The sequence below is a fragment of the Pteronotus mesoamericanus genome, unplaced genomic scaffold (assembly GCF_021234165.1).
Source record: "Pteronotus mesoamericanus isolate MK-2021 breed Mesoamerican mustached bat unplaced genomic scaffold, CSHL_Meso_final scaffold_408, whole genome shotgun sequence".
In the NCBI taxonomy this organism is placed as follows: Eukaryota; Metazoa; Chordata; class Mammalia; order Chiroptera; family Mormoopidae; genus Pteronotus; species Pteronotus mesoamericanus.
In genome coordinates this window covers 970,553-992,264 of record NW_026555315.1, presented here as the reverse complement: position 1 = coordinate 992,264, position 21,712 = coordinate 970,553, and the positions used below count along the sequence as shown (strand labels likewise).

General features: G+C 72.5%; 1 protein-coding gene across 2 annotated transcripts in view; it reads left to right on the top strand.

Annotated features, from left to right (window-relative positions):
• The window catches only part of BAHCC1 (BAH domain and coiled-coil containing 1), a 48,197-nt gene extending 26,485 nt beyond the window's left edge, over nucleotides 1-21,712 (top strand). Inside the window, exons 3-27 of one of the 2 annotated variants that reach the window (XM_054593042.1) lie at nucleotides 1,535-1,657; nucleotides 4,038-5,804; nucleotides 6,040-6,148; nucleotides 6,382-6,590; nucleotides 6,682-6,834; nucleotides 6,996-7,210; nucleotides 7,337-7,670; nucleotides 8,629-9,489; nucleotides 12,151-12,350; nucleotides 12,483-12,619; nucleotides 13,021-13,149; nucleotides 15,043-15,160; nucleotides 15,775-16,049; nucleotides 16,688-16,866; nucleotides 16,956-17,257; nucleotides 17,431-17,538; nucleotides 17,630-17,786; nucleotides 17,867-17,981; nucleotides 18,073-18,148; nucleotides 18,243-18,351; nucleotides 18,917-19,036; nucleotides 19,183-19,359; nucleotides 19,451-20,625; nucleotides 20,832-21,068; nucleotides 21,502-21,712. In XM_054593042.1, coding sequence (XP_054449017.1) covers nucleotides 1,535-1,657; nucleotides 4,038-5,804; nucleotides 6,040-6,148; nucleotides 6,382-6,590; nucleotides 6,682-6,834; nucleotides 6,996-7,210; nucleotides 7,337-7,670; nucleotides 8,629-9,489; nucleotides 12,151-12,350; nucleotides 12,483-12,619; nucleotides 13,021-13,149; nucleotides 15,043-15,160; nucleotides 15,775-16,049; nucleotides 16,688-16,866; nucleotides 16,956-17,257; nucleotides 17,431-17,538; nucleotides 17,630-17,786; nucleotides 17,867-17,981; nucleotides 18,073-18,148; nucleotides 18,243-18,351; nucleotides 18,917-19,036; nucleotides 19,183-19,359; nucleotides 19,451-20,625; nucleotides 20,832-21,068; nucleotides 21,502-21,708 — 7,592 coding nt within the window. In that variant the 3' untranslated portion in view covers nucleotides 21,709-21,712. Of the gene's footprint in view, nucleotides 1-1,534; nucleotides 1,658-4,037; nucleotides 5,805-6,039; nucleotides 6,149-6,381; nucleotides 6,591-6,681; nucleotides 6,835-6,995; nucleotides 7,211-7,336; nucleotides 7,716-8,559; nucleotides 9,490-12,150; nucleotides 12,351-12,482; nucleotides 12,620-13,020; nucleotides 13,150-15,042; nucleotides 15,161-15,774; nucleotides 16,050-16,687; nucleotides 16,867-16,955; nucleotides 17,258-17,430; nucleotides 17,539-17,629; nucleotides 17,787-17,866; nucleotides 17,982-18,072; nucleotides 18,149-18,242; nucleotides 18,352-18,916; nucleotides 19,037-19,182; nucleotides 19,360-19,450; nucleotides 20,626-20,831; nucleotides 21,069-21,501 lie in introns of both variants that reach the window. The other variant, XM_054593041.1, reaches the window with a different exon arrangement.

Genomic DNA, 21,712 nt, shown 5'->3' with positions numbered 1-21,712 from the left:
GCCCCCGGGCCAGGCTCCCGGGCTCAGCCCGCGCCGGGCAGGGCCGGGACGAGGGGCAGGCCCGGGCGGCGGGCACGGGGCGCCGGCTGGGGCACCTCGGTGCGCTGCTCCTCCTGAGCCTCCGCGGGGGCTGCCCTGGAGCCTGTGGGACCCGGCTGCCCCCCGGGGCCACTGGGCCAGAGGATGTCACGCTGTGGCATCAAGGGCTGAATGGTGGTGGCCTGTCACTGCTGAGGGGCCCGCTGGATCGGGGTGCAGGACACCTCATTCGGACTGGGGGCCTGTTTCCCGGGGGTCCCCGCAGTGCCCCCCTTGGACGCCTGGCCGTTTCCCACCCTGAGCTCTGGCGCTGCCCTCCCGCACCCCGGCCACCCCCGGCTCCGCGACCGTCCAGGCCACGCCGGCCTCCACCCCCCACGCCACCCCCGTCCGACAGCTCCCGGGTCCCCGGGATCGGCCTCGGCCGCCTGCCACGCTCCGGCCCCTCCGAGGACGCGCTGCCATGGCGCTCAGACCCACACTGGGGCCCCGCCAGCCCACCCTCCCCCAGCCCCCGGGGAAGCCCCGGGCTCCCACCGCGGTCACAGCAGAGGCGGCCCAGGGGTTGGGTGGGAAGCCGTCTCTCGTAGCCGGTGCAGCCATGGGATCCCCGAGAGAAACTCCTCTGACACCCGCTCTCCCTGGGGAGATGCTCAGAGCGTCGACTCAAAGCACGAGCTGCGGGGTCAGGTCTCGCGGGCTGCGCTGTCCAGCATGCGCCCCGGCCAGCCCCCCGCTCCCTCTGGGCCTGGTGGGGCAGGACACCCAGCAGACAGGGCCCCCCCGCCCCGTGCCTGCCTCCCTGGCCTGCTGCTGGTTCTGTCCTCATCCCTCCAGGGGGCAGCGCGCGTGTCCCTGGGGGGCAGCGCGGGGCCTGCGGCATGACTCAGGGGCAGCCGGAGGGTCCCAGGGCTGGGGACCAATGTAGGGGACTCTTGGGGGTAGCACCACCAGCGTGAGGACCCTCTGCGGATCTCAGGGTGCAGAGCGGGCCCGGCTGGCGGGGAGCCCAGGGCCTGTGGCCTCCTGCAAGGCGACGCCTGACACCGCCCACCTGCGCCAGCCCCAGGTGTCGGCCACCAGGCCCAGGCGCAGGGCCGGCGGGGAGGGGCCGGCGAGGCGGTGTCCGCTGTGGGCCCCTCGGGCCCGCAGCGGGGCCGGTGCCCGCGCTGTGTCCGTTGCGTCCCCCACCCCACACTTCCCTGGGCCCCGCAGCTGCGCTGCCACGGGCTCGGACCCACTCCGGAGAGGCGGCCCGCGCCACCCGCCCCTCACTCCCAGCCCATCGGCGGTTCAGCCGGAGCTGCACGGGGTGGGGGCGGCGTTAGCGAGTCGGAGTTAATACGACGTATCGATGGGTTGATTTCCCACGGGCGGCCCGCTGGGTGCCCTGGGGCGGCAGCCCCGGGCGGCCCGCCGGCTCCTCGCCGCCCTGGGACCCGGGAGGGGCTACAGCCTGGGGGTGCCTCTGCAGTCGGTCCCCTTGCTTCTCTAGCTCCAGGGTACCCCAGATTTTCGGGGAGTCTGGCCTCCACCTTCCTACCCATGAGCCACTTGGATCACCATGGAAACAGCAACGTTCTCTATGGACAACACCGTTTCTATGGAGCCCAAAAAGGCAAGTGCTGGAGGGGGGGGTGCTTGAGGATGTGGGTGGGGCTTGGGGCGCAGCGTCTGGGTAGACCCGCCCCCCTGGGACTAGGGGAGGGTGGGCCTGCTTCTCAGGCCCGGAGGATTTAAACTCTGGATCCCAGGACCAAGGCCAACCAGCGGGTTCCATGGAGCCCCCAAGAGCCGGGAGACTGCTCTCTGGAGCCCTGAGGCCAAGGCGGAAGCCTCTGTCACCTCGGCCCGAGGGCGCAGCTCCCCACTCCCTGCGCACCTGGAGTCACCCCGCACACCCACCCCAGTGGCCCAGGGGTCCCAGGGTGCTCAGGTGGGGGCGGCGGCAAAGCCCGCACCTCCGCCTCACTGGGCAGTACCGGGTCAGGCCCCGCCCCTCACGGGGGCCCGAGGCTGTGAAAGTGCATGTGGGGTGGGGGCTGGCGCCCTGTGGGCAGGAGGGGCCTCCAGGAGGTGTCCCTGGAGGTGGGATGCTGAGGCCCGGGCTTCGCTGATGAGAAGTCGGGGCTGGGGAACCGTGGCGGGGACACGCGCACACTCGTGCAGACCCCCGAAGGCATGGATGCCAGCCAGGAGCCTGCAGGGGACCGTGGCCCGGGATGGAGCAGGTGCAGGGCATGGCCTGAGGTCTCCCTCAGCCTCCACGCAGAGGGACTGGGGACCGCCCCCGAGGAACCCTGGCGCCTCTGGGCCTGGCCAGGCAGCCGCGGGCCTCGGCCTCGGCCTCGGCCTCGGGCCAGCGCGGGGCCAGCCGCTGGGATGGGCACAGGGGAGACCCTGCCGGCAGACGGGGCGGGAGAGCTCCCGCCTGCCCCAGGGCGGGTCAGGCCCTGCACGCTCTGCTGCCCGGAGCGCGGTCCCCCGTGGACGGCCGTGGGGGCTGGTCCCCCAAACTCCCACAGCAGCTCGGCGTGTGCAGCTCTCTTGAGAGCATTTGTCAGGGGCGGACAGGTGGTCCCGACCCCGAGCCAGGGACCCCTCCAGGCAGCGGCCCTGGCGGCCTCCCCTCTTTCACAGTGCTGGGGTGGACCCCACCCCCGGGGAACCCTTCAGTTTGGGAAACCTCGCTAATTAGGTTCCGCCTAGGCCGCCCTTGTTTTAATTAGCAGGAAACTGACAAGGAATTTACACAACCGAGGACAGTTTTACAAGTTCCAAATGTTTCTTTGGTTCCCCCTTGTCTGCTCTCTCTGGGGGCTCCAGGCCGTCCGCGCTGCCTGTCTGCCATCCCAGCTGGGTACGGAGGGGGACAGCCCCCCGAGGCCCCCAGAGATGGTAACCGGGTCCCAGCACTGGGCGGCCCCGCGAAGAAGGCCAGGCCTGGGCAGGACGGCTTTGCCCTGGGCCAAGGGCCCAGGCTGAGGAGCCGGGGGGCGGGGGGCACACCCACTGCCCACCAGGACCGATGGTCCCAGAGCTGCGGGGCCATCAAAAGCCGATAGTGGGCCAGGGGTGGGGACAGTCAGCCGGGACCTTTCTCCTGCCTCCGTTCCATAAGTGATCACCCAGCCCGAGGCCCGCCGTGGTGACGCGGGCGCCAAGGGCCGCCGAGGAGCTCAGGAGGCGGGTGCGCGGAGTCTCCACACCAAGCTGCCAGCAGACGCGCACCTCCCCAGCGTCGCGTCCTCCGGGGTCTGAGCCTGTGCAGGGGCTGGGAGGAGCGGGGCCCCGGGCATGGCCCACAGGGCACGGCCCCGCCCACAGTGGGCCCCCACGCAGCTCCCCGACGCAGCCGGGCCTCTTGGCACAGCGCGCCGCGCCGTGGCCAAGCCACGCCACCCACCGCGTGCACGGCCGCTTGGCCACTAAGCCGTGCGGCCTCCACAGCTGTAGGGTTCTGACCGCTGTTTCCAGAGGCTGGACCGAGGGGAGGAGCGGGTATGAGGGGACTAAAGGACAATGGAAAAAAATACCCGAAAAACCACTGGGCCAGTTTGCACGCCTCCGGTACCAAGGGGGTTGGGGGAGAGGCCGGCTGCCCCGGACCTCGCCTCTTGGCGCTGCCTGCTCCCGCTGGGCTGGGGGCCGGGCATTGTCATCGCTCCCCTCCCAGGGGGCTGAACATAGCTCAGAGCCTCCCCAGGGTGGGGCGTTAGCACGGAACGGGGTCAGAGCCTCGCTTTGGGGGGACGAGCAAATTCTGGGGACCGACAGGCGTGAGCACTGCCCAGCGGTGTGACCGTGTTGAATGCATTGGCCCGCCCGCCTAAGAGTGGTTCCGGCGGTCGACTTTAGGTGACCCCCGTTTTACAGTCTGAAGCCTCATTCAGACAGTAGCCCTGGGTCACGGCCAGGGGCAGGGGGAGGCCCGGGGGAGGCGGCGGTTCGGTCTGTCCGGCCTGGCTTCCCACTGACCTGGGTTCTCCCGCACGCAGATAACTTCTACCTGCGCAACCTGCCCCCCCAGCCCACGCTGCTGCCCCCCAACCACAGCTTCCCCGGCGTGGCCCGGGCCGCCCCCAGCCACCCCGTCGGCGCCTGCAGCCGTGACCGGGGCGAGGCCGCCGCGCTGCAGAAGGGCGCCAAGGAGTTCGACCGCTTCCTCGTGGGCAAAGAGCTGGGCAAGGAGAAGGCGGGCAAGGCGGCGGAGGGCAAGGAGCGGCCAGCAGCCGAGGAGGACGGAGGCAAGGAGCGGCACAGGCTGGTCCTGCCCCTGCCCGCCGACGGGCCCTGCAAGGAGGGCCCCGCGCCCAGGGCCTCCTGCGAGGGCCGCCCCAAGCACCTCGCCTCCTGCCTCCTCAACGCCAAGGTGCTCAACGGCGAGACGGGCAAGGCCGCGCTGGCCAGCTGCGCGGGCGGCGTGCTTGTGCGGCCCGGCGTGGGCGTGGTGGCCTCGGGACGCTGCACCAAGGAGGCGGCGGGGCCCGCGGAGCCCGGGCAGGCCTTCGGCGAGTGCCTGGAGAGGCGGCAGGTGCTGCACCACTCCGTGCCCTACACGGTGCCGTCCGGCCTGCCCGCCGGGCCGCCCCCGCCCCTCAGCACGGCCGCCGGCTCCTTCCCCTGCCTGCAGCTGCACGCCGGCCCCGACGGGCTCCGCCCACTGCAGGACCAAGTGCCCCGGGACCTGAAGGCCAGCGGGCCCACCTTTGTGCCTTCCGTGGGACGCCTGGCCGACAAGAGCCGCCCCTTCCAAGGGGCCGAGACCTGCGCCGTGGCGGGGGAGGGCAAAGACCGGCACCTGGACGGGGCCCTGGCGCCCGACCACGCCGCACCCTACGGGGTCTCCTACGCCCACCTGAAGGCGGAGGGCAAGGGCGAGCGGCGGCCGGGGGGCTTCGAGGCGGCCCTCAACCCCCGGCTGAAGGGCCTGGAGTATCTCCGCAGCGCAGGACCCGAGGCCCCCTTCCCCGGGCTCTCCGCTGGGGGGCTGGACAAAAGCAACTACTTTGAGTTGCCCGCCCCCTCCCAGGACTGTCCCCGGCCAGGTCACCAGGACCCTCTGGGCGGGAAGGTCACCCAGGCTTGCTGCACTTTAGACAAGACCGCCGGCAAGGAGGCCCCTGCAGGACTCCCCGGGGCCCAGAAGGTGGCCCGCATCCGGCACCAGCAGCACTTGGTGACCCCCGAGATGGAGCCGGGGGGCGGCGGGGCCGAGGCCAAGCGCAAGTCCCTGGAGCTGGCCTCCCTGGGCTACGGCGGGCCCCAGCTGCCGCCGTGGGGCGTCCAGGCGGGCCAGGGTGCCACCATGGCCGTCGGCGAGGAGCACAAGGGCGGCGCCTACCTGGACCCCTTCGGCGGCGGCGGCGGCCTTCAGCAAGCAGCCCTCCTGCCCCAGGACCTGCCCGCCCCGCCCGATGAGGTTTCGGCCATGAAGAACCTGCTCAAGTACAGCAACCAGGCCCTGGTCGTCGGCCAGAAGGCGCCCTTCGTAGGCCTGGGTGGCGGCCTCAAGGCCAGCTGTGCCCAGCAGGACGCGAAGTGCCCGGCCGCCAAGGGCTCGGGCCAGGCCCCGGGCGAGGCGGAGAGGCCCGACTGCGCCCGCAGCCGGGAGCACGAGGCCCCGCATGGCGAGGGGGAGGTGCGGCAGCCCCCCGTGGGCATCGCGGTGGCCTTGGCGCGGCAGAAGGACACGGCGAGCCGGCCAGAGACGGCCTACGGCGCCAACAGCGGGCGGCAGGGCCGGGCGGCTCCGGCCTTCAAAGGTATGGCCGCGCCCCGGCGGGGAGGCTTGGGGGCGCCGCTGACCTGCCCTGCCCCACCTCCCAGGGCTCCGGGACGGGGCGCCTCCCTCATCTTCGGTCCCCACGGCCCCGCCCCGTCACACGAGCCCGAGGCTCCCCACCCCCCCGGACAGACCCTGAAGGCCCTCAGGGCCTGGTCGGCCCTCCGCCCAGCCCCCCCAACCCTCGTCCCTTCTGCCATCTCTGCCCTGTGCAGCTGGCGGTGGGCCCCGCTCCGCCCACACGCTGGACCTGGAGGCCGAAGAGGAGAGGGCGCGTCTGTGTGAGGAGCACCGGGCGCTGGCCAGCCGGGAGCTGCTGCTACAGTGAGAGCCGGGCGGGGGCGGGGCAGCCGGGCAGGGGCGGGGGCCTTGCCATGGCGTCTGCCCGCGGTGGGGGGGGCTCTGCGGGGACCGGGGCCCCTGGCATTGAGCCTGGCTGTCCCTGCTGCCCGCCCCCCGCTCCCTCCGCAGCGGACGGCCCGGGGTTCTGGTGGGGGAACGGGGCGGGCTGCCAGCCACCGTGCTGCAGGGACACCCACCCACCCCGTGACCTGCAGGGACAACAAGGACCTCGTGGAGTTCACCCGGATCCACCCCTCGGGCAGCTGCCCCCGAGACCTGGCCCCTCACCTCATGATCGCTGGCGGCTCCTCCCTGCAGAGCAGCCAGCTGGGCGGGGACCCGGCCCCCCCACCGCACCCCGCTCACCCCCCCTGGCTGCCCCGCACCCGCAGCCCCTCCTTGTGGATGGGGGGACATTCCTACGGTCAGTGTCCCAGGGCGGCCGGGGGCGTGGGGGCCGGGCGGGCCCGGAGCCCCCCGCCCCCGCCCCCTGACCGCGCTGCCTGTCTCCCCAGGCCTCGGGCACCCCGCCCTGCACCAGAACCTGCCCCCCGGCTTCCCCGCCTCTGTGCCCGGCTCCATGCCCTCGGTCTTCCCCCTCTCCCAGGACAGCCAGCTCGTCATCCTGCCCTCGGAGCCCGCGCCCCACGCCGCCCCCCACTCGCTCGGTGAGGGCCCCCGCGGGGGCGGGTGGCTCGCGGGGGTGCGGGGAGCAGGTCCGAGGCAGGGGCGGGGGCGAGGAGGCCGGCAGGAGGCGGGTGGGCACGGGGGTGGCTGGGGACGCAGCCCCGAGCCTGCGGGGCTGAGGGCTCCTCTGGCCGGCCCGCAGCGGACGTCATGGACCAGGCCTCGCTGTGGCCCCCCATGTACGGGGGCCGGGGCCCCGCCTCCCACCTGCAGCACCCGGGCCAGCTCCCCGTGTACTCGCGGTCCCAGTTCCTGCGGCAGCAGGAGCTCTACGCCCTGCAGCACCAGCCGCAGCACCAGCCGCACCAGCCGCCGCAGCCCCCGCCGCCGCCGCAGCAGCGGGCCGCCCCGTTCCAGGTACCCGCCCTGAGGCCAGGCGGCCGGGCCCCAGGGCCCGCCCCCTCTGGCCGGGTCCCCGCCCACGCGCACCCCCCACTGCCCTGTGGGGGCCGAGCCGCCCTGAGCCTCTCCCCCACCCAACAGCGGAAGCCTGAGGACCACCCCCTGGAGCCGCAGGAGCCCGCCCAGGAGAAGGCCCTGAAGTCCACCCACAAGCCAGTTGCCTTAACCCCCACGGCCAAGGGCACCCCCTCGCCTGCCACCACAGGCCCCACCAAGCTGTCACCCTGCTGCCACTCTCCTCCCCAGAAGCCCCCCGCCAGCTGCCCCACGTCGCCGCTGCCATGTCCTGGCGCCCCGTGCACTTTATCCGGCTGCCTCGCCGGCGGCCCCGGGCCCGGCTGCCCGCTGCCCGGCACCGAGGACAGGGGCGGGGAGGGCCGGCGGGCCGGAGCCAACCTCAGCACGCTGGAGCCAGGTGAGGCCTCTCGCGCCCCTCCCTCCCCCGGGCGGGGAGGGCTGAGTCAGGGTGCGGCCTGGTCTGGCACCCGCAGGGGCGCCCTCTCCTGCCCAGGCCCCTGGCAGGGCCTGGGGGGTGTTGCCTGTCGTCTGCTCACGCTCTCCTCCGCTTCCCCAATCCTGGGTGACCCTCTGAAGAAGCCCTCGGGGTCCCCACCATCTCCTCAAAGCCCTTGGCAGAGGTGGCGGGACCAGGGTCCAGCCCAGCCGGCCAGCACGAGGCCCTGGGAGTGACCGAGTGCCCGACCCTCCAGGGCCAGGGGCAGGACCCCGGGGCCGCAGCCGCCGGCCCTGCGCCCCGGCCTCGAAGCCTGGCCCAGGCGCTCGTGCTCGGCCATGGGGGCCCGCGAGGCTGCCCGCGCGGCCCCGGGGCGAGGAGGGGGGCCTGCGACGGGGGTCCCGCCCGGCCCCGCCGCCAGCCCGCGCCCCGGCTGTGTCCTTCTCTCGGAACGAGGCTGCGCGCTGACACTGGGGACACGTGTGGCAAACACAAAAGCCGTCCCCGTCCCACTATAAGGAGACCGAGCCGGCGGAGTGGTCGCCTTTTGTAGCGCCCCCCCCCCTTCTTTTACTGCAGTTGACGGGGCATCACGCCTCCCGGGGGCTTGGGTTCAGGGAAGCCCCCGACGCAGGCAGCTCATGGTCAGCCTTCCCCGCCGCCGGTCAGCGGCCCCGCTTCACGCCGGGGCTGGCCCGAGGGACCCCGTGGGCCCAGCGGGGGCGGGACTCACCGCCCGCCTGGCCCGGAGCCTTCCTGCTGCCCCCCGACACCACGTGGCCCCGCTTCGGCCTCGCCTGTCCGCAGGCACAGGGCTGGCTGGGGCTCTCCCCCCGGGTGTGGGGCTGAGGGTGCGAGGACCCCTCACCCCGCCTGCGATGGGGCCGCGGTGCTGCAGCTGCGCGCTCTTCTTTCGCAGACCTGCCTCCTGGACTCGTGTGCCCGGCGGCCGGCGCGGGCCGCTTCTCCTTCTCCCCCCACGTGCACTCATCTGACCTCTCGGACCCCAAAACTATGCAAAACCCTGTCCCCGGGGCGCGGCCTGAGCCAGCACGGACGCCCGTGCCCGGGGAGCCGTCCCGCCGGAGCCCCCAGCGCCTGGAGGAGCCTGGGCTGCCCTCGGGGGCCAGGGAGGCCGCCCAGGGCCGCGCTGTCATCCCCTGCCCTGCGGAGCAGGGCCCCCCGGAGGAGGCGGCGGACCCCAGCCCACTGGAGGGGCTACAGGAACTGCGATGTGGGGCCCTCCTCCAGGGAGGGGGCCCCGAAGCCACTGGCCCAGCTAATTCTACTCAGGGAGGGGCCCGAGAAGAGAGGACTACGGGGGAGGGGAGGGAAGAAGGGGAGCAGGAGCCCTCGTCGGGGGCTGGCTGCCAGGCCCTGGAGCAGCAGGCGGGGAGCCCCCGAACCCTGGACCAGGCCGAGCGGGGCACGTGGCAGACCCCGGGGGAGGCGGGGCCAGAGGAGGCAGCCAAGTGCGAGGAGGACGAGCTGGAGGAGGAGGAGGAGGAGGAGGAAGAGGAGGAGGAGGAGGACTGGGGGTCAACTCCCGACAACAGCCACCTGCCCGGGGTGCTGCTGGGCCTGGACGCTCTGGTGGCTGCCACCATTGACCTAGGGGACTTGCCTGGCATCAGCCCGCTGGACCCTCAGCCACCCGCTGTCCCTGGGCCACCCAGCACAGCCCCCCTGCCCCACAGCTCAGGGATCCACGGCATCGCCCTGCTCAGCGAGCTGGCCGACCTGGACTTCCAGCCACAGCGGAGGGAGCCGGCCCTGCCAGGTGAGCGCGGCCCGTCCCCCTGCGCCCTCCAGGCTCAGGGTCGGCCAGCCGGACAGCAGGCCCCTGTGGCCCCTGCCGGCTGGAAAGCGGGGGCAGCTGTGTCCGCCCACATCACCCCCGGCCCTGCCTGCCCACGGGTCCCCAGGAGCCGGGTCCTCGGGGCGACAGAAAGGGCCTCCAGGCAGCCCCCGTCACTGTGGGTGTTCGTGACTCCCTGAGGGAGGCCCCGGCTCACCCCCATCACACGCGGGGATGCCAGGCTCCTGGGGGTGCAAGGCGAGGGGCTGGGCGAGGCCCCCCAGCCCGGAAAGGGGAGAAAGTGTGCGGGTGCCCCTTCAGGCTTCCCAGCCCAGCCCTGCCCCCTTGGTCTCCTTGGCTCCCTGCCCAGGCCCGTGCAGGTCCACTGGTGACACGTGCCCTTGCCTGCCCGGCTGGCCACCCAAGGCTGCCCGGATGGCCCCGGGGCCTCACCGGAGCTGCCCTGCCGGACGCGGTGCTCCTGGGCTCCCCTCAGCCGCCGTGGCCCCAGGGGGCAGGGCAGGGCTGGGGCTGCCCTGCAGGGAGAGGTGGAGCCTGGGGGCCAGCTCCCTGCCTGGTCTGAGGGAACCCCAGAGGGGCCTCCCTGCGGCCCGGTGCCACAGCGGGGAAGCCCCGCCTCCCGCCCCGGAGGGAGCCCGGGCCAGGTGCCACGCTGCGTCGATGTTTATAGAAAGAACCCAACCAAGTCTTTGGCTTGCTGGCTTGTTTCCCGGAAGCGTGAAGCTTCCCTGCCCCCAGCTGCCACCCGAGCCTTTTGTGCTGCGTAGAGATAGAGCGAGTGTTCCTGTAATTTCCCCAAGGCCGCTGTGTCACGCCTGTGGCCCCGGTGGGCCCGCTGCAGTGCGGAGGGGAGGGAGCGGGCACCCTGACGGGAGGGTCCCAGCAGGGCTGGCGCGGGGGCCTGGGGCCACAGCGCGCGGCAGAGCGCCCTGGCCGGGCTCGAGCAGCCGGGCCCGCGGCGGGAGAGCGGCTGGCGCGAGGGTGTGCTAAGCAGACGCCAGCGCCCTGCGTGGCCGCCGGGCCTGGCCGCGTGCTAAAGCCTGCTGGACCGCGCCGCTCCCTGAATGAACGCTCGCATGGAGACCACGTGTCCCGTGTGTGTGGAGGGGGACAGTGCGCTGTGGCTTGAGGCAGCTGCTGCTTTCAGTCTCCACCCCCCCCACCCCCGGCGCCCACTTGCCCTGGGTCCCCATTAAGTGTCCTGGGCTCCACGGCGGTCCCCTACAAGTGCCTGAAGTTGAGCAGGAGCTGAGCTCCGTTCTCTGGCAGGATTCAGGGACAGTGGGGGAAGGCTGGGCGGGGGCGGGGGGCGAGGAAGCCCTGGGGTGAAGGCCTGTCGATCCCTGAGGGACAGCAGGACGACCTGCCCCGCCACCGGAGACCCCCTCCCCCAGGTTCACCCAAGGACCTGCGGGTGTCAGCAGGCTTAGCGTGAGGAGTGGGGGCTCTCAGGGAGGACTGAGCGGGGGGTGGAGGGGAGCAGAGGGGGTCCCCAGCAACGACAGTGGCCCCCAAGACGGGGTTAGCGGGGAGGGCCAGGAGAGGCTTTGAGCTGACGTGAGGCTTGCAGCGACCCCGGCCCGGCGGCTGGGGGACGGGCGGCCCCCCAGCCCCCCATTCCCGGGCCCCCTGGACCCAGCAACCATCTCCGGGCCGAGGGCCTCCCACGGCCTTGGCCAAGAACGGACGTCCAGAGGGGCGCCCTCCCGGCTGGTTCTGTTGCCGAGGGGGATCGCCGTCACACATCACAGTGACGCCAGCGGTGGTGGCCGGCGCTTCCCTCGGAGTTGGCGTCCCGGGAGGCCACTGGGAGAGGCGGGGGCGGGGGGGTGGCCGTCGCACGTCCGTCCGCCCGCCCGCCCGCGCCCACAGGACCCGCGGCCCGACCTCCACAGCAGCTGCCGGCCGTCGGCCGCTCTTGGCGCTCATGGTCACGTTGCCTCAGATGCGGCCCGTGGCAGCCCCCGGACGCCCGGCACCCCTGGCCTGCCCCGCCCCGAGCCACCCTTTTCCTCCAGGAGCCCAGGCCTCTCCTCGGAGGCCGGCGTTAGGAGCCAAGCGTAGTGTGTCGCGTGTGCTCACTGCGCTGCCCCCAGGCCATCGCTGCCCCCCACCCCGCGCTGTCCTGGAGGGTGGCGCTGGCTGCGCTCTCCCACCCAGGCCTCCGCCCGCGCCCCGGGCCCCTCCTGCCGCAGCTCACGGTGGGTCAGCCTGCGGTGTGTGCCCGCCCCCCACCTCTGCTGCCGGCTGGGCTCTCCCCTGAGCCTGGCCTGGCCTGGCCCCACCCCGACTCCCCAGGTGTTCTCAGTTCCAGGCGCAGGCAGGAGAGCACAGGTGGTTTCTGGTAGAGGCGTGACAGGCACGTGTCCTTCCTCAGTGGTCCAGGCTCTGCCCCGAGGGCCTGTGCCATCCCAACGGGCCTGACCCGAGGCAGCCAAGGGGGACGTCTCCCCCGACCCCCGGTCCTGCCGAGGCAGGCGCCGGGCGCGCACCCTGCGGCTCTTGGCCCTCGCTCCTCGGGGCCACGCAACCTTGGGCATCTGGGCCGTCCCAACCGGGGCTGCCATCCCGAGCCCCTTGGAGGGGTCCCGCGCTCACACGCTCACCCTCGTGCCCCCACAGAGGAGGAGGACGTGCTGGCCTTCAACCTGCAGCGCCTAGCCACGTTGGCCTCGGCCTGGTCCCTGGTGGAGGCCGCTGGCCTGGGCAGCCCCGCCGCCTCGGGCCGGCCCCCCGCTGCCGGCCCCTGCAGGGCTCCCACGCTCACCCCCCGCATGCAGATCCTCCAGCGCAAGGACACCTGGACGCCCAAGGCCAAGCCTGTGAGTGGAGGGCCCTGGTCGCCCCCTTGCCCACGGCCATGACCCCGGGGGCTGTGGAGCTTCCGGCCCGGCCACCCCGTGCCCCGTCGTGGGGCCCTGTTGGCTCACGGACCCCCGCGCCCCTACCCCCAGGTATGCCCACTGAAGGCCGCCATCGACCGGCTGGACACGCAGGAGGTGGAGATGCGGGTGCAGCTGGCGGAGCTGCAGAGGCGGTACAAGGAGAAGCAGCGGGAGCTGGCCCGCCTGCAGCGCAGGCATGACCGCGAGTACGGCCCCGGCTGGCGGGCGGGGCAGGCTGGGCCTCGCGGGCAGCGGTCGGCCGGGGTGCGCCCAGCTGAGCGGGGCTGGGAGCTGGAGTCCGGGGGGCCTTCGCCCGGCAGAGGAACCAGGCGGGGGAGGTGCGCGGGCAGGAGAACGCCTGGCAGAGGCCAGAGGGGGCTTTCCGGGCGCAGTTGTCGCCGGGCGGCAGACGTCCCCTGACCGGTGTGTGCGGGACTCTGGGACTGGGGGGCGGGGGCAGCGGAGGTCCTGGCCCGGCCCTGCTCTCCGTGGGAAGACTTGGCTCCCGGGGCCAAGTCCCAGGAGGGCCGGCCCCCCGCCAACCGCTGGACCCCATCAGGGAGCCAGTGTGGCCGAGGCCTCTGACCACCCCTCCCGTGGCTGCCAGGAGAGACGAGAGTGCGCGGAGCCCAGCGAGGCGAGGGCCTGGCCGGCCGAGGAAGCGAAAATACTCCAGTTTGCTGCCCGCCCTGCGTCCCGGGGGCCAGCTCCCCAGGGGCGACGTTAAGAAAGTCAAGTGAGTCCTGGGTGCGTGGGTCACCGGGGGACACCTCGGGCCGGGGGCCCGTGGTGCAGCCTGGGCTCCCCGGCTCCCCTGCGCAGCCCCCGCACCCCCAGCCCTGACCTCCTGGCTCACTGTCCAGCAGGCAGAGCCCGGCTTGGAGCCCTTCCCCCGTCCGGCACTGGCAACCCTGGGCCAGCCCCGAGCTCCCCCGCCAACCCCCTCCCCGTGCACGGCCATGCCAGCTGCACGCACCTGGCCACGCAGCACCCCGCCGGCGCCCCGCCCGGCCGGCCCCCGAGTGCGACGCGGCCTTGCGTGAAAGCCTCTTTATCTGCACTGTACAGAGTCGTTGGTCACGCTGCGGCGCTGCTCACGGCTGCCGCGCGACGTTATTATCCATTACCCGCCCGACGCAGCCGTTGCCGCACTCCCCGGCCTGGCATAATTGTCCTTCTCGGCTACAAATTGCCTCTCTGGGCAGGCCCATTTGCATAAATCCTCTGAGCTCCTCCAAACACGACTGGCGCACGCGTGCGCGCGCAGCATCAATCCTCATGATTTGGTAATAATAGTTAAATCGGCACTAAATGGTTCCTTCAATTAAGACAGAGGCAAAAAATTAATCTCAGGGCTTTATGTCACAAAACATTAGCGAATGCAGAGAAGGTTACGGGGAGGGGAGTGCGCGCTGGCTGCCGCGGGGGAGGGGTGCGCCCTATGGCTGGGGGCCTCCCCAGCCATCCCTCCGCCCTGCCCAGGTGTCACCCGGCAGGGCTCCAGGGCCCTTCCTTTGAGGCCCGGCCAGCGCTGTGGGGCTGCTGGCCGGGGGCCCTGGCGGCCGCCCTGGCGTTTGCGCTGTGCCGCCTCCCCCCGCCCCCACCCCGACCCGGGAAGCCGGGTCCTGGCTGGAAGGCGCTGGCCTCGGGGAGAGGGAAGGAAGCCCGGTCCAGGGCCCTACCTCCCGAGAGGGAAGCGGGACACTCCCTCCTGCCCACTCTTGACCCCCCTGAGGGCCCTGCCCTGCGGCGGTGGCCGTGGAGGTGGGGTCCAGGAGGGCAGGGGGAGGCCTGGGGCCCTGGGGCCGAGCATGGCCGCAGGCCGGCTTCCGGTCCGGCCTCTTCTCCGGGCGGAAAAGTAGAGGGCAGGGTCTGACCACACAGGGCCAGGGCCCCACCGGGACCCTCAGCCCCATCTGCGACCTATTCCAGTTCCCGCCATAGGGGTGGGGGAGGGGCGGGTGCAGCCCCCGGCCCCCATCTGGCAGAGGACAGGCGGCCACTCCCGGCCTCACACCTGGGGGGCTCGGGGAAACTGAGGCTTGGCATCAGATGGGAGATGGGTGGTGGGTGGTGAGGTGCAGGGCCCCCCCCGGGGCCCAGAACGGAGGGCAGAGGACAGACCTCTCGGGCCTGAGAACTGCCGTGGGGGTCCCCCGGGCTGGGAGGCGGAGCCTGGGTGCCTGTCCCTCCGGCGGCCGCCCCAGCCTCCTGGCGGCGGGGAGTGCGCCCCGTGCTCAGAGCCTCGCCCAGCGCCTTTGGTCCCGGTGGCCGGACACGGCGCGGCCCCCGGGTCCCAGCGTTGCTGAGGGCCACAGTTGTCGAGCCCCCGTTGTGCAGGTGCAAAGGCTGAGGCCACGGCCCCACTCACACGGGGGCCCCCCCGGCCGCCGAGTCTGGCCCCTGAGCACAGGGCTCCCGCCCCGTCCGCGGGCGGAGGAGGCGGGCGGGGAGGCAGGTGTCCGCGGGTCTCAGCGCAGGCTCTGCCCCTGCGGCGGCACGTGCCGCGAGGCGCCCCTCGGGAAAGAAGCGGGGCCTCCACGGGCCTCCCAGACACGCAGCGGCCGCTCTGCGAGGAGGGCCCTGGTGGGCCTGCCGCGGGCCCCGGCCCACCTGCTCCCATCCCCAGGGCGGTGCGGTCCGGCCTGAGCCTGCTGTGCGCCGAGCTGCAGGACAGCGAGGAGCCCGTGCGGAAGCGGAGCCGACTGGAGAAGGGCGTCTACGTGGGCCTGCAGGCCGGCTCCGTGGTGAGTGCCGCTGGCCGTGCCTCGGGCCTGGGTGCAGGGCGGCGGGCGGCGGGCAGCAGGCAACAGACCGGCCCCGCCAACACCCAGCGGGGACCCCGGAGCGCACCAAGGCCGGCCAGTGTCCGGCCCCTCGCAGCAGAGGCGGCCCCGGCCCTCCGGGGGCTCAGGCTAGTTTTGCTCCCTGACACCCAGCCCCGCCCCCCGCTCACTCCCGCAGGAGAAGGAAGCCAGACAGCCCCCGGGGCCTGGGCGTCAGGCCCCCACGCCGTGGGGGCACAGGCACGGGCACAACCCCTCCCTCGGGCCGCTCCCCGCCCCTCTTCCAGGGTCCCGGGAGGCTCGGGCGAGAGGTGCACCTGAGCGTTTTGTCATGTTGCCTGTCCCCCCAAGAGCAAGAGGCCCTCTGCCCAGGAGACACCCAGACACCCGGGCCTTTGGCCCCCACCCCCGGCCCCAGCAGGGCGGGCAGTGGGAGGGGCAGCAGTGAAGTTAGAGCTGGGACTGGCCGGCGCCTCACCCGGGCCCTCGGCGGGGGGCGAGGCCGGGAGCGCCCCGCCACAGGGGCTTAGCGTGTCGGGGGGCCAGTGCGCGGACCTGCCGCCTGCCGTTCTCAGGGGAAGGTCCGGTGCAAGAAGAGCCGCAGTCAGGGAGAGCTGGCGTCCACGGTGGCCCACAAGGTGGCCCAGCTGAAGCCAAAGGTTAAGAGCAAGGGACTGCCTGCTGGCCTCAGCCCGTTCCCAGCGGGGCGCGTCCGGAAGAAGCTGTCCCCAGCCAAGAGCACCAAGGTGTCCGGAGCAGCCAGGCACCCACAGCCTGAGGGTGACGGTGGCGGCGGCAGGGAGACACCCAAGTTCCCGGCTGAGGCAGCCACAGCACCGGAGGCAGGCAAGTCGTGGACCTGAGTGGGCCACCAGGACCCCTGGACTGTGGCCACTCAGGGTCTGGGACCCCTGGCTGTGGAAGGAGACCCCTCCCCAGGGCAGAGCCAGCAGCTCTCCCCCACGCAGATGAAGGGGAAGAGGTGCATCCGGGAAAAGGCTAAAAATAGCTCTTCCTCTCGCTCCGTCCTCTCTCCCTGCCACGTCCGGCCAGGCTGACCTGGAGGGTTATCTGGCCCCCCGCAAACATGTCCAGAAACAGGGGCCTGGGAAAACAGGCGCTTCCTCCACAGCAGCCCTGCCCCCGCCGGACAAAGAACAAAGGGAGAGGAAGGCAGAGGGGAAGGGCCTCCTTGGGGAGGGGACCCCCGCTGAGAGCGTGCTCCCCGCGACCCGGGTGTCAGGGAGGAAAACGGAGGCAGGGAAGCGAGGGTTAGGGGGTGGCGTCCTTCCCACCCCCCTCCACACACCCTCGCCTGGACACCTGGCCCGGGTGCCTGCGCCCCGAGCTGCCGCCAGGGGGACGGTGACGGGGCTCCACTCAGCCCCCCAATATACCCACACACAGGCATGACCAGCTCCCCTGACCCCGCCCCAAAACGGTGCTGCCATGATGCCCCTTGTCTTGACCCCCGCCTCCCCCAGGCAGTGGCTATGACAGTGAGAGCTGCGAGGGTCTCTTGGGGACAGAAGTGCCCCCCGTGGAGCCGGGGCTGGCGCTGCCGGCCGGTGCCAGCGGGGTGGTGCTGGGGCCCTCGCCCTCCTCCGTGGTCAAGATGGAAGCCAACCAGAAGGCCAAGAAGAAGAAGGAGCGGCAGGGCTTGCTAGGTACCAGGCGGCGAGGGCTGGCGGGGGCAGCCTGGCGGGGCGGGGGGCGGCGGCCAGGACCCCTGCCATGGCCCCACTCCCTCCCACAGGGGCCTGCCGCCTGTCCAGCCCGGAGAGCGAGGTCAAGATCAAAAGGAGAACAGCGAAGGCCAAGGTGGGCACCAAGCTGGAGCGGGCCCCCGGGCGCAGGCCCCCTGGGGCACCAGGCAAGAAGAAAGCCAAGGGCAAAGCCAAGGGCGGCCTGCGAGCAGAGCCGGGGGCCCCCTCCAGCCGGGATGCCCTCTTCGGCGCTGCCCGGGCCTTGACCTGCCGGGAGGAGGGCAGCCAGCTGGCCAGCGAGCGCCTCAAGCGGGCCACACGCAAGAGCACGGCGCTGCAGCCAGGACTGCGGGTGAGCACGCGGGCCCCCGCGCCGTCAGCAGGCGCCCACGGGTCCGAGGCCGGCGGGGAGCGGGGGGCGGCCTCCAGGGCCCTGGCCCTCCGCGCCCGCTCGCTGGGCCCCGGGGCTGGCCGGGGGCGGGGAGGCTGGTGCCCGCCCGCCACAGCCCTGCCCCCCGCCCACAGCGGAAGAACGGGGCCCTGTCCCTCGCGCTGTCGCCCCGCAACGCCAAGGCCATCCTGGGGAAGGGCAGGACGGCGGGCCGGAGGGCAAGCAAGGCCGTCGGCAAGCAGGTAGTAGCATCCCTGCCCTTGCCGCGCCCAGCGCCCAGCGGGCCCCCACCCCCACCCCACCCCCGAGGGCACTGACTCCTCTGGCCCCCAGGGCAAGGGCCGGGCGGTGAGCCGGCTGCTGGAGAGCTTCGCCGTGGAGGACGACTTCGAGTTTGACGACAGCAGCAGCTTCGAGGAGGAGGAGGAAGAGGAGGAGGAGGAGGAGGCAGCGAGCGGTTCCCTGAGCGCGGAGCAGAGCGCCGCCCTGGGTGAGCGGCAGGGAGGGGCGCGGAGCGGGGCAGGGCCGTGGCGGCGGCGGTGGCCAGACCCTGACCGCCCTGCCCCCCAGCACGCTCGTGCACCATCCACAAGGAGGACCTGCAGGACGGGCTGCCTGTGCTCATCCCGAAGGAAGACAGCCTGCTGTACGCGGGGAGCGTGCGGACCCTGCGGCCGCCCGACATGTGAGGCCAGGCTGCGGGCAGGGCGGGACCCCAGGGTTGGGCCACGGCCTCAGCCGCAGGCCGGCTCACGCTGCCCCCGCCTGCCCCGTAGCTACAGCATCGTCATCGACGGGGAGAGAGGCAACCGGCAGAGGATCTACTCGCTGGAGCAGCTGCTGCAGGAGGCGGTGAGCGGCCACCGGCTTGGCCCGCCCAGGGAGGGGGCTGCGCCCAGTGCCCCCCGGGAGCCCGCTCACGCTCCTGGTCCTGCCATACCCGCAGGTCCTCGATGTCCGGCCCCAGTCCAGCCGGTACCTCCCGCCCGGCACCAGGGTCTGCGCCTACTGGAGCCAGAAGTCCCGTTGCCTGTACCCGGGCAACGTGGTCCGAGGTAAGCCGTGGCCAGCCCCTCCCGCCGGCCAGGTGGCAGGCAGGAGGCCCCCGAGCGCCAAGAAGGGGGCCCTGCTTCCCAGGCCGGGGGACCCAAAGAGCAGCAACAGGACCAGCTCCCTGGTCAGCAGGAAAAGGCAAGGGGTGCAGGGGACATCGGGGCTTCGGCTGCCCAGAGCCCTGAGCCCTGGTCCTGGGGCCGTGAACTGGCCACAGGGCACGGCTCCTTGGGGGTGAACCCTGACCTCCAGGAGGGGACGCGGGGCTCCTGGGACCCGACAGGTGGACGGCAGGGGGGCAGGGCGTCCAGCCAGGCCTCGGCCACGCACGCGTGCCCGGCATGGGGCAACGGATGGAGGTGACATGGCCCCGCCGGCTGCGCTGCAGGAGGCAGAGGGGCCTGCCGGCCGTCCTGCCAGCCCCACGGTCGGATGGGATCAGGGAGCAGAGCAGTCCCAGCGCTGTTTGTCAGGCACCGCATCCCATCGGCCTCCCGGCCGCCAGGGAGAGCCCCATGGGCGGGCGCTGAGCCCTGGGCTGCGTGCTCAGCCAGGCCCTGTCCCCAGGCAACTCCAGTGACGAGGAGGAGGACCTGGACTCTGTGGTGGTGGAGTTTGACGACGGGGACACCGGCCACATCGCTGTGTCCAACATCAGGCTGCTGCCTCCAGATTTCAAGATCCAGTGTGAGCCGGGGGGCCTGCCGGCCTGGGTCAGCCCTGGGGCCGGAGCCGGGCTGGGCCTCCCCTGGGTCCAGACAGGCTCCCAGGGAGGGGCGAGGGGAAGCGGTCACCCGGGCGCACGGCACTGAGGCCACTGGTCCACTCGGCAGGCACAGAGCCGTCGCCGGCTCTGCTGGTGTCCAGCAGCTGCCGGAGGACCAAGAAGGCTTCCTGTGAGGCCCCCCCACCCAGTGAGCCCACCGCCCCCAGCCTGTCCCCCAAGGTGCATGAGGGCCCCGAAGCCTCGAAGACCCCCGGGAAGAAATCCATCAGCAAAGACAAAGCTGGTACTCGGGGACTGCCCAGGGCTGGGCAGGGGGGAGGTCCCTGGGGTGTGGGGGCCCGCGGGTAGCTCTGACTCTCCCTGCCCCCAACCAGGCAAAGCGGATCTCCTAACCTCGGGTGCCAAGCCCCCCGCAGGGGCCTCGGACCACTTCCTGGGCCGCCGGGGCAGCCCGCTGCTGAGCTGGTCGGCGGTGGCGCAGACCAAGCGGAAGGCGGCGGCGGGCGGCAAGGGGCCCGGACTGCTGCAGAACCTCTTCCAGACCAACGGCAGCACCAAGAAGCTGCGTGCACGCGAGGCGCTGTTCCCCGTGCACAGCGTGGCAGCGCCCGTGTTCGGCAACGGCTTCCGCGCCGACTCCTTCAGCAGCCTGGCCAGCTCCTATGCACCTTTCATAGGCGGCGCCGGGCCGGGCCTGCCCGGAGGTGCCCACAGGCTGCTGCGGGCCAAGAAGGCGGAGCGGGCCGAGGTGGAGAAAGGCGGGCGGCGGCGGGCGGGCGGCGAGTTCCTGGTCAAGCTGGACCACGAGGGCGTGACTTCCCCCAAGAACAAGAACTGCAAAGCGCTGCTCATGGGCGACAAGGACCTGGGGCCCAAGCTGGGGCGCCCCCTGCCCAGCCCCAGCTACGCGCACCCGGCCCTCGTGGGCAAGGACAGGAAGGGGCGGGCACCCGTCCACCCGCTGCCTGTGGGGCTGGCGTTGCGCAAGTTCGCTGGCCAGGCCGAGTGCCCGCTGCCCTGTGACAGTGACTGCCACAGCTCCTACTCGGACGAGGAGGAGGACAGCCCCGGGCTGGCCCCCGGCGTGCCCGCCCGCTTCCTCGCCCGCTTGTCCGTGTCCTCCTCGTCCTCCGGTTCGTCCACCTCCTCGTCCTCGGGCTCCCTGTCCACTTCCAGCCTCTGCTCCTCGGACGACGAGGGGTCCTCCTGTAGCTCGGATGACGAGGACCCGGCCCTGCTGCTGCAGACCTGCCTCACCCACCCCGTGCCCGCCCTCCTGGCCCAGACCGAGGCCCTGCGCTCCAAGGCGGGGGGCCCCCACCCGCACGCCCAGCGCTGCTTCCTGTCCAGGGCCGCCGTGGCGGGTGGGGGTGCAGGCGCGGGCCCCAGCGGCGGCAAATCCAAGCTCAAGCGCAAGGAGGCCCTGAGCTTCTCCAAAGCCAAAGAGGGTTCGCGGAGGCAGCGGCTGCCGTCCGTGGAAAACCGGCCAAAGATCTCTGCCTTCCTGCCTGCCCGGCAGCTCTGGAAGTGGTCAGGGAGCCCCACGCAGGTAGGTGGCCCCGTGGCAGGCCGCACACGCTCCTGCTTCGCGTCTCCCACCTCTCCCCTGTCAGGATTGTTCAACTTCATCGGAACATTGGGACGTTCAGGGGAAAAACAAAACACCCTCCAGGATCCAAGGCGTCTGTCCCACCGCCGCCTGCCCCAAGGTCCCCGGCCCCTCACCGCACCCCTGCCTCGCTTCTCTCCCTGCAGAGGCGCGGCATGAAGGGGAAGGCCAGGAAGCTGTTCTACAAGGCCATCGTCCGGGGCAAGGAGACGCTGCGCGTCGGGGACTGTGCCGTCTTCCTGTCGGCTGGCCGCCCCAACCTGCCCTACATCGGCCGCATCGAGAGCCTGTGGGAGTCGTGGGGCAGCAACATGGTGGTGAAGGTGAAGTGGTTCTACCACCCGGAGGAGACCAAGCTGGGGAAGCGCCACAGTGACGGCCAGGTGAGGCCTGGGTGCTGGGGCCGGGGGTGGGGGGAGGGGGAGCAGCCAAAACGAGGGGCGCGGTCGTCCTTGCACACCCCCACCCCCCACATCCCCCTCCCCGCTGCACCCTCAAGGCTCCCGTGAAGGGGGTGATGCTTTCACCCCCGGGGCGGGTTCTGACCCACAACAACGCATAGCACCGGCTGGTTCCACCCTGCAGCACCCCCTACAGAAACCCCTTCTCAGGTCTCCCTGAGCAGAGCCCACGTTTGCAGAGGGCACAGAAATGGTGTCCCCCCAACCTGCCCCACCCCCGCGGGGCCCAGTCTCTCGCGGCTCGGGCCAGGGCCCCGCCCCCCAGCCGCCCCGCCGCCCCACTGCCCCGGGGTGGGCGGGGCGCGCCGGCCAGGGCCCGCCCAGACGCACGTGCGCCCCACTCCTCGCTCCGCAGAACGCCCTGTACCAGTCCTGCCACGAGGACGAGAACGACGTGCAGACCATCTCTCACAAGTGCCAGGTCGTGGGGCGTGAGCAGTACGAGCAGATGACACAGAGCCGCCAGGGCCCGGACCAGCGGGACCTCTACTACCTGGCGGGCACCTACGACCCCGCCACGGGGCGCCTGGTGACGGCCGACGGCGTGCCCATCCTGTGCTGAGCCT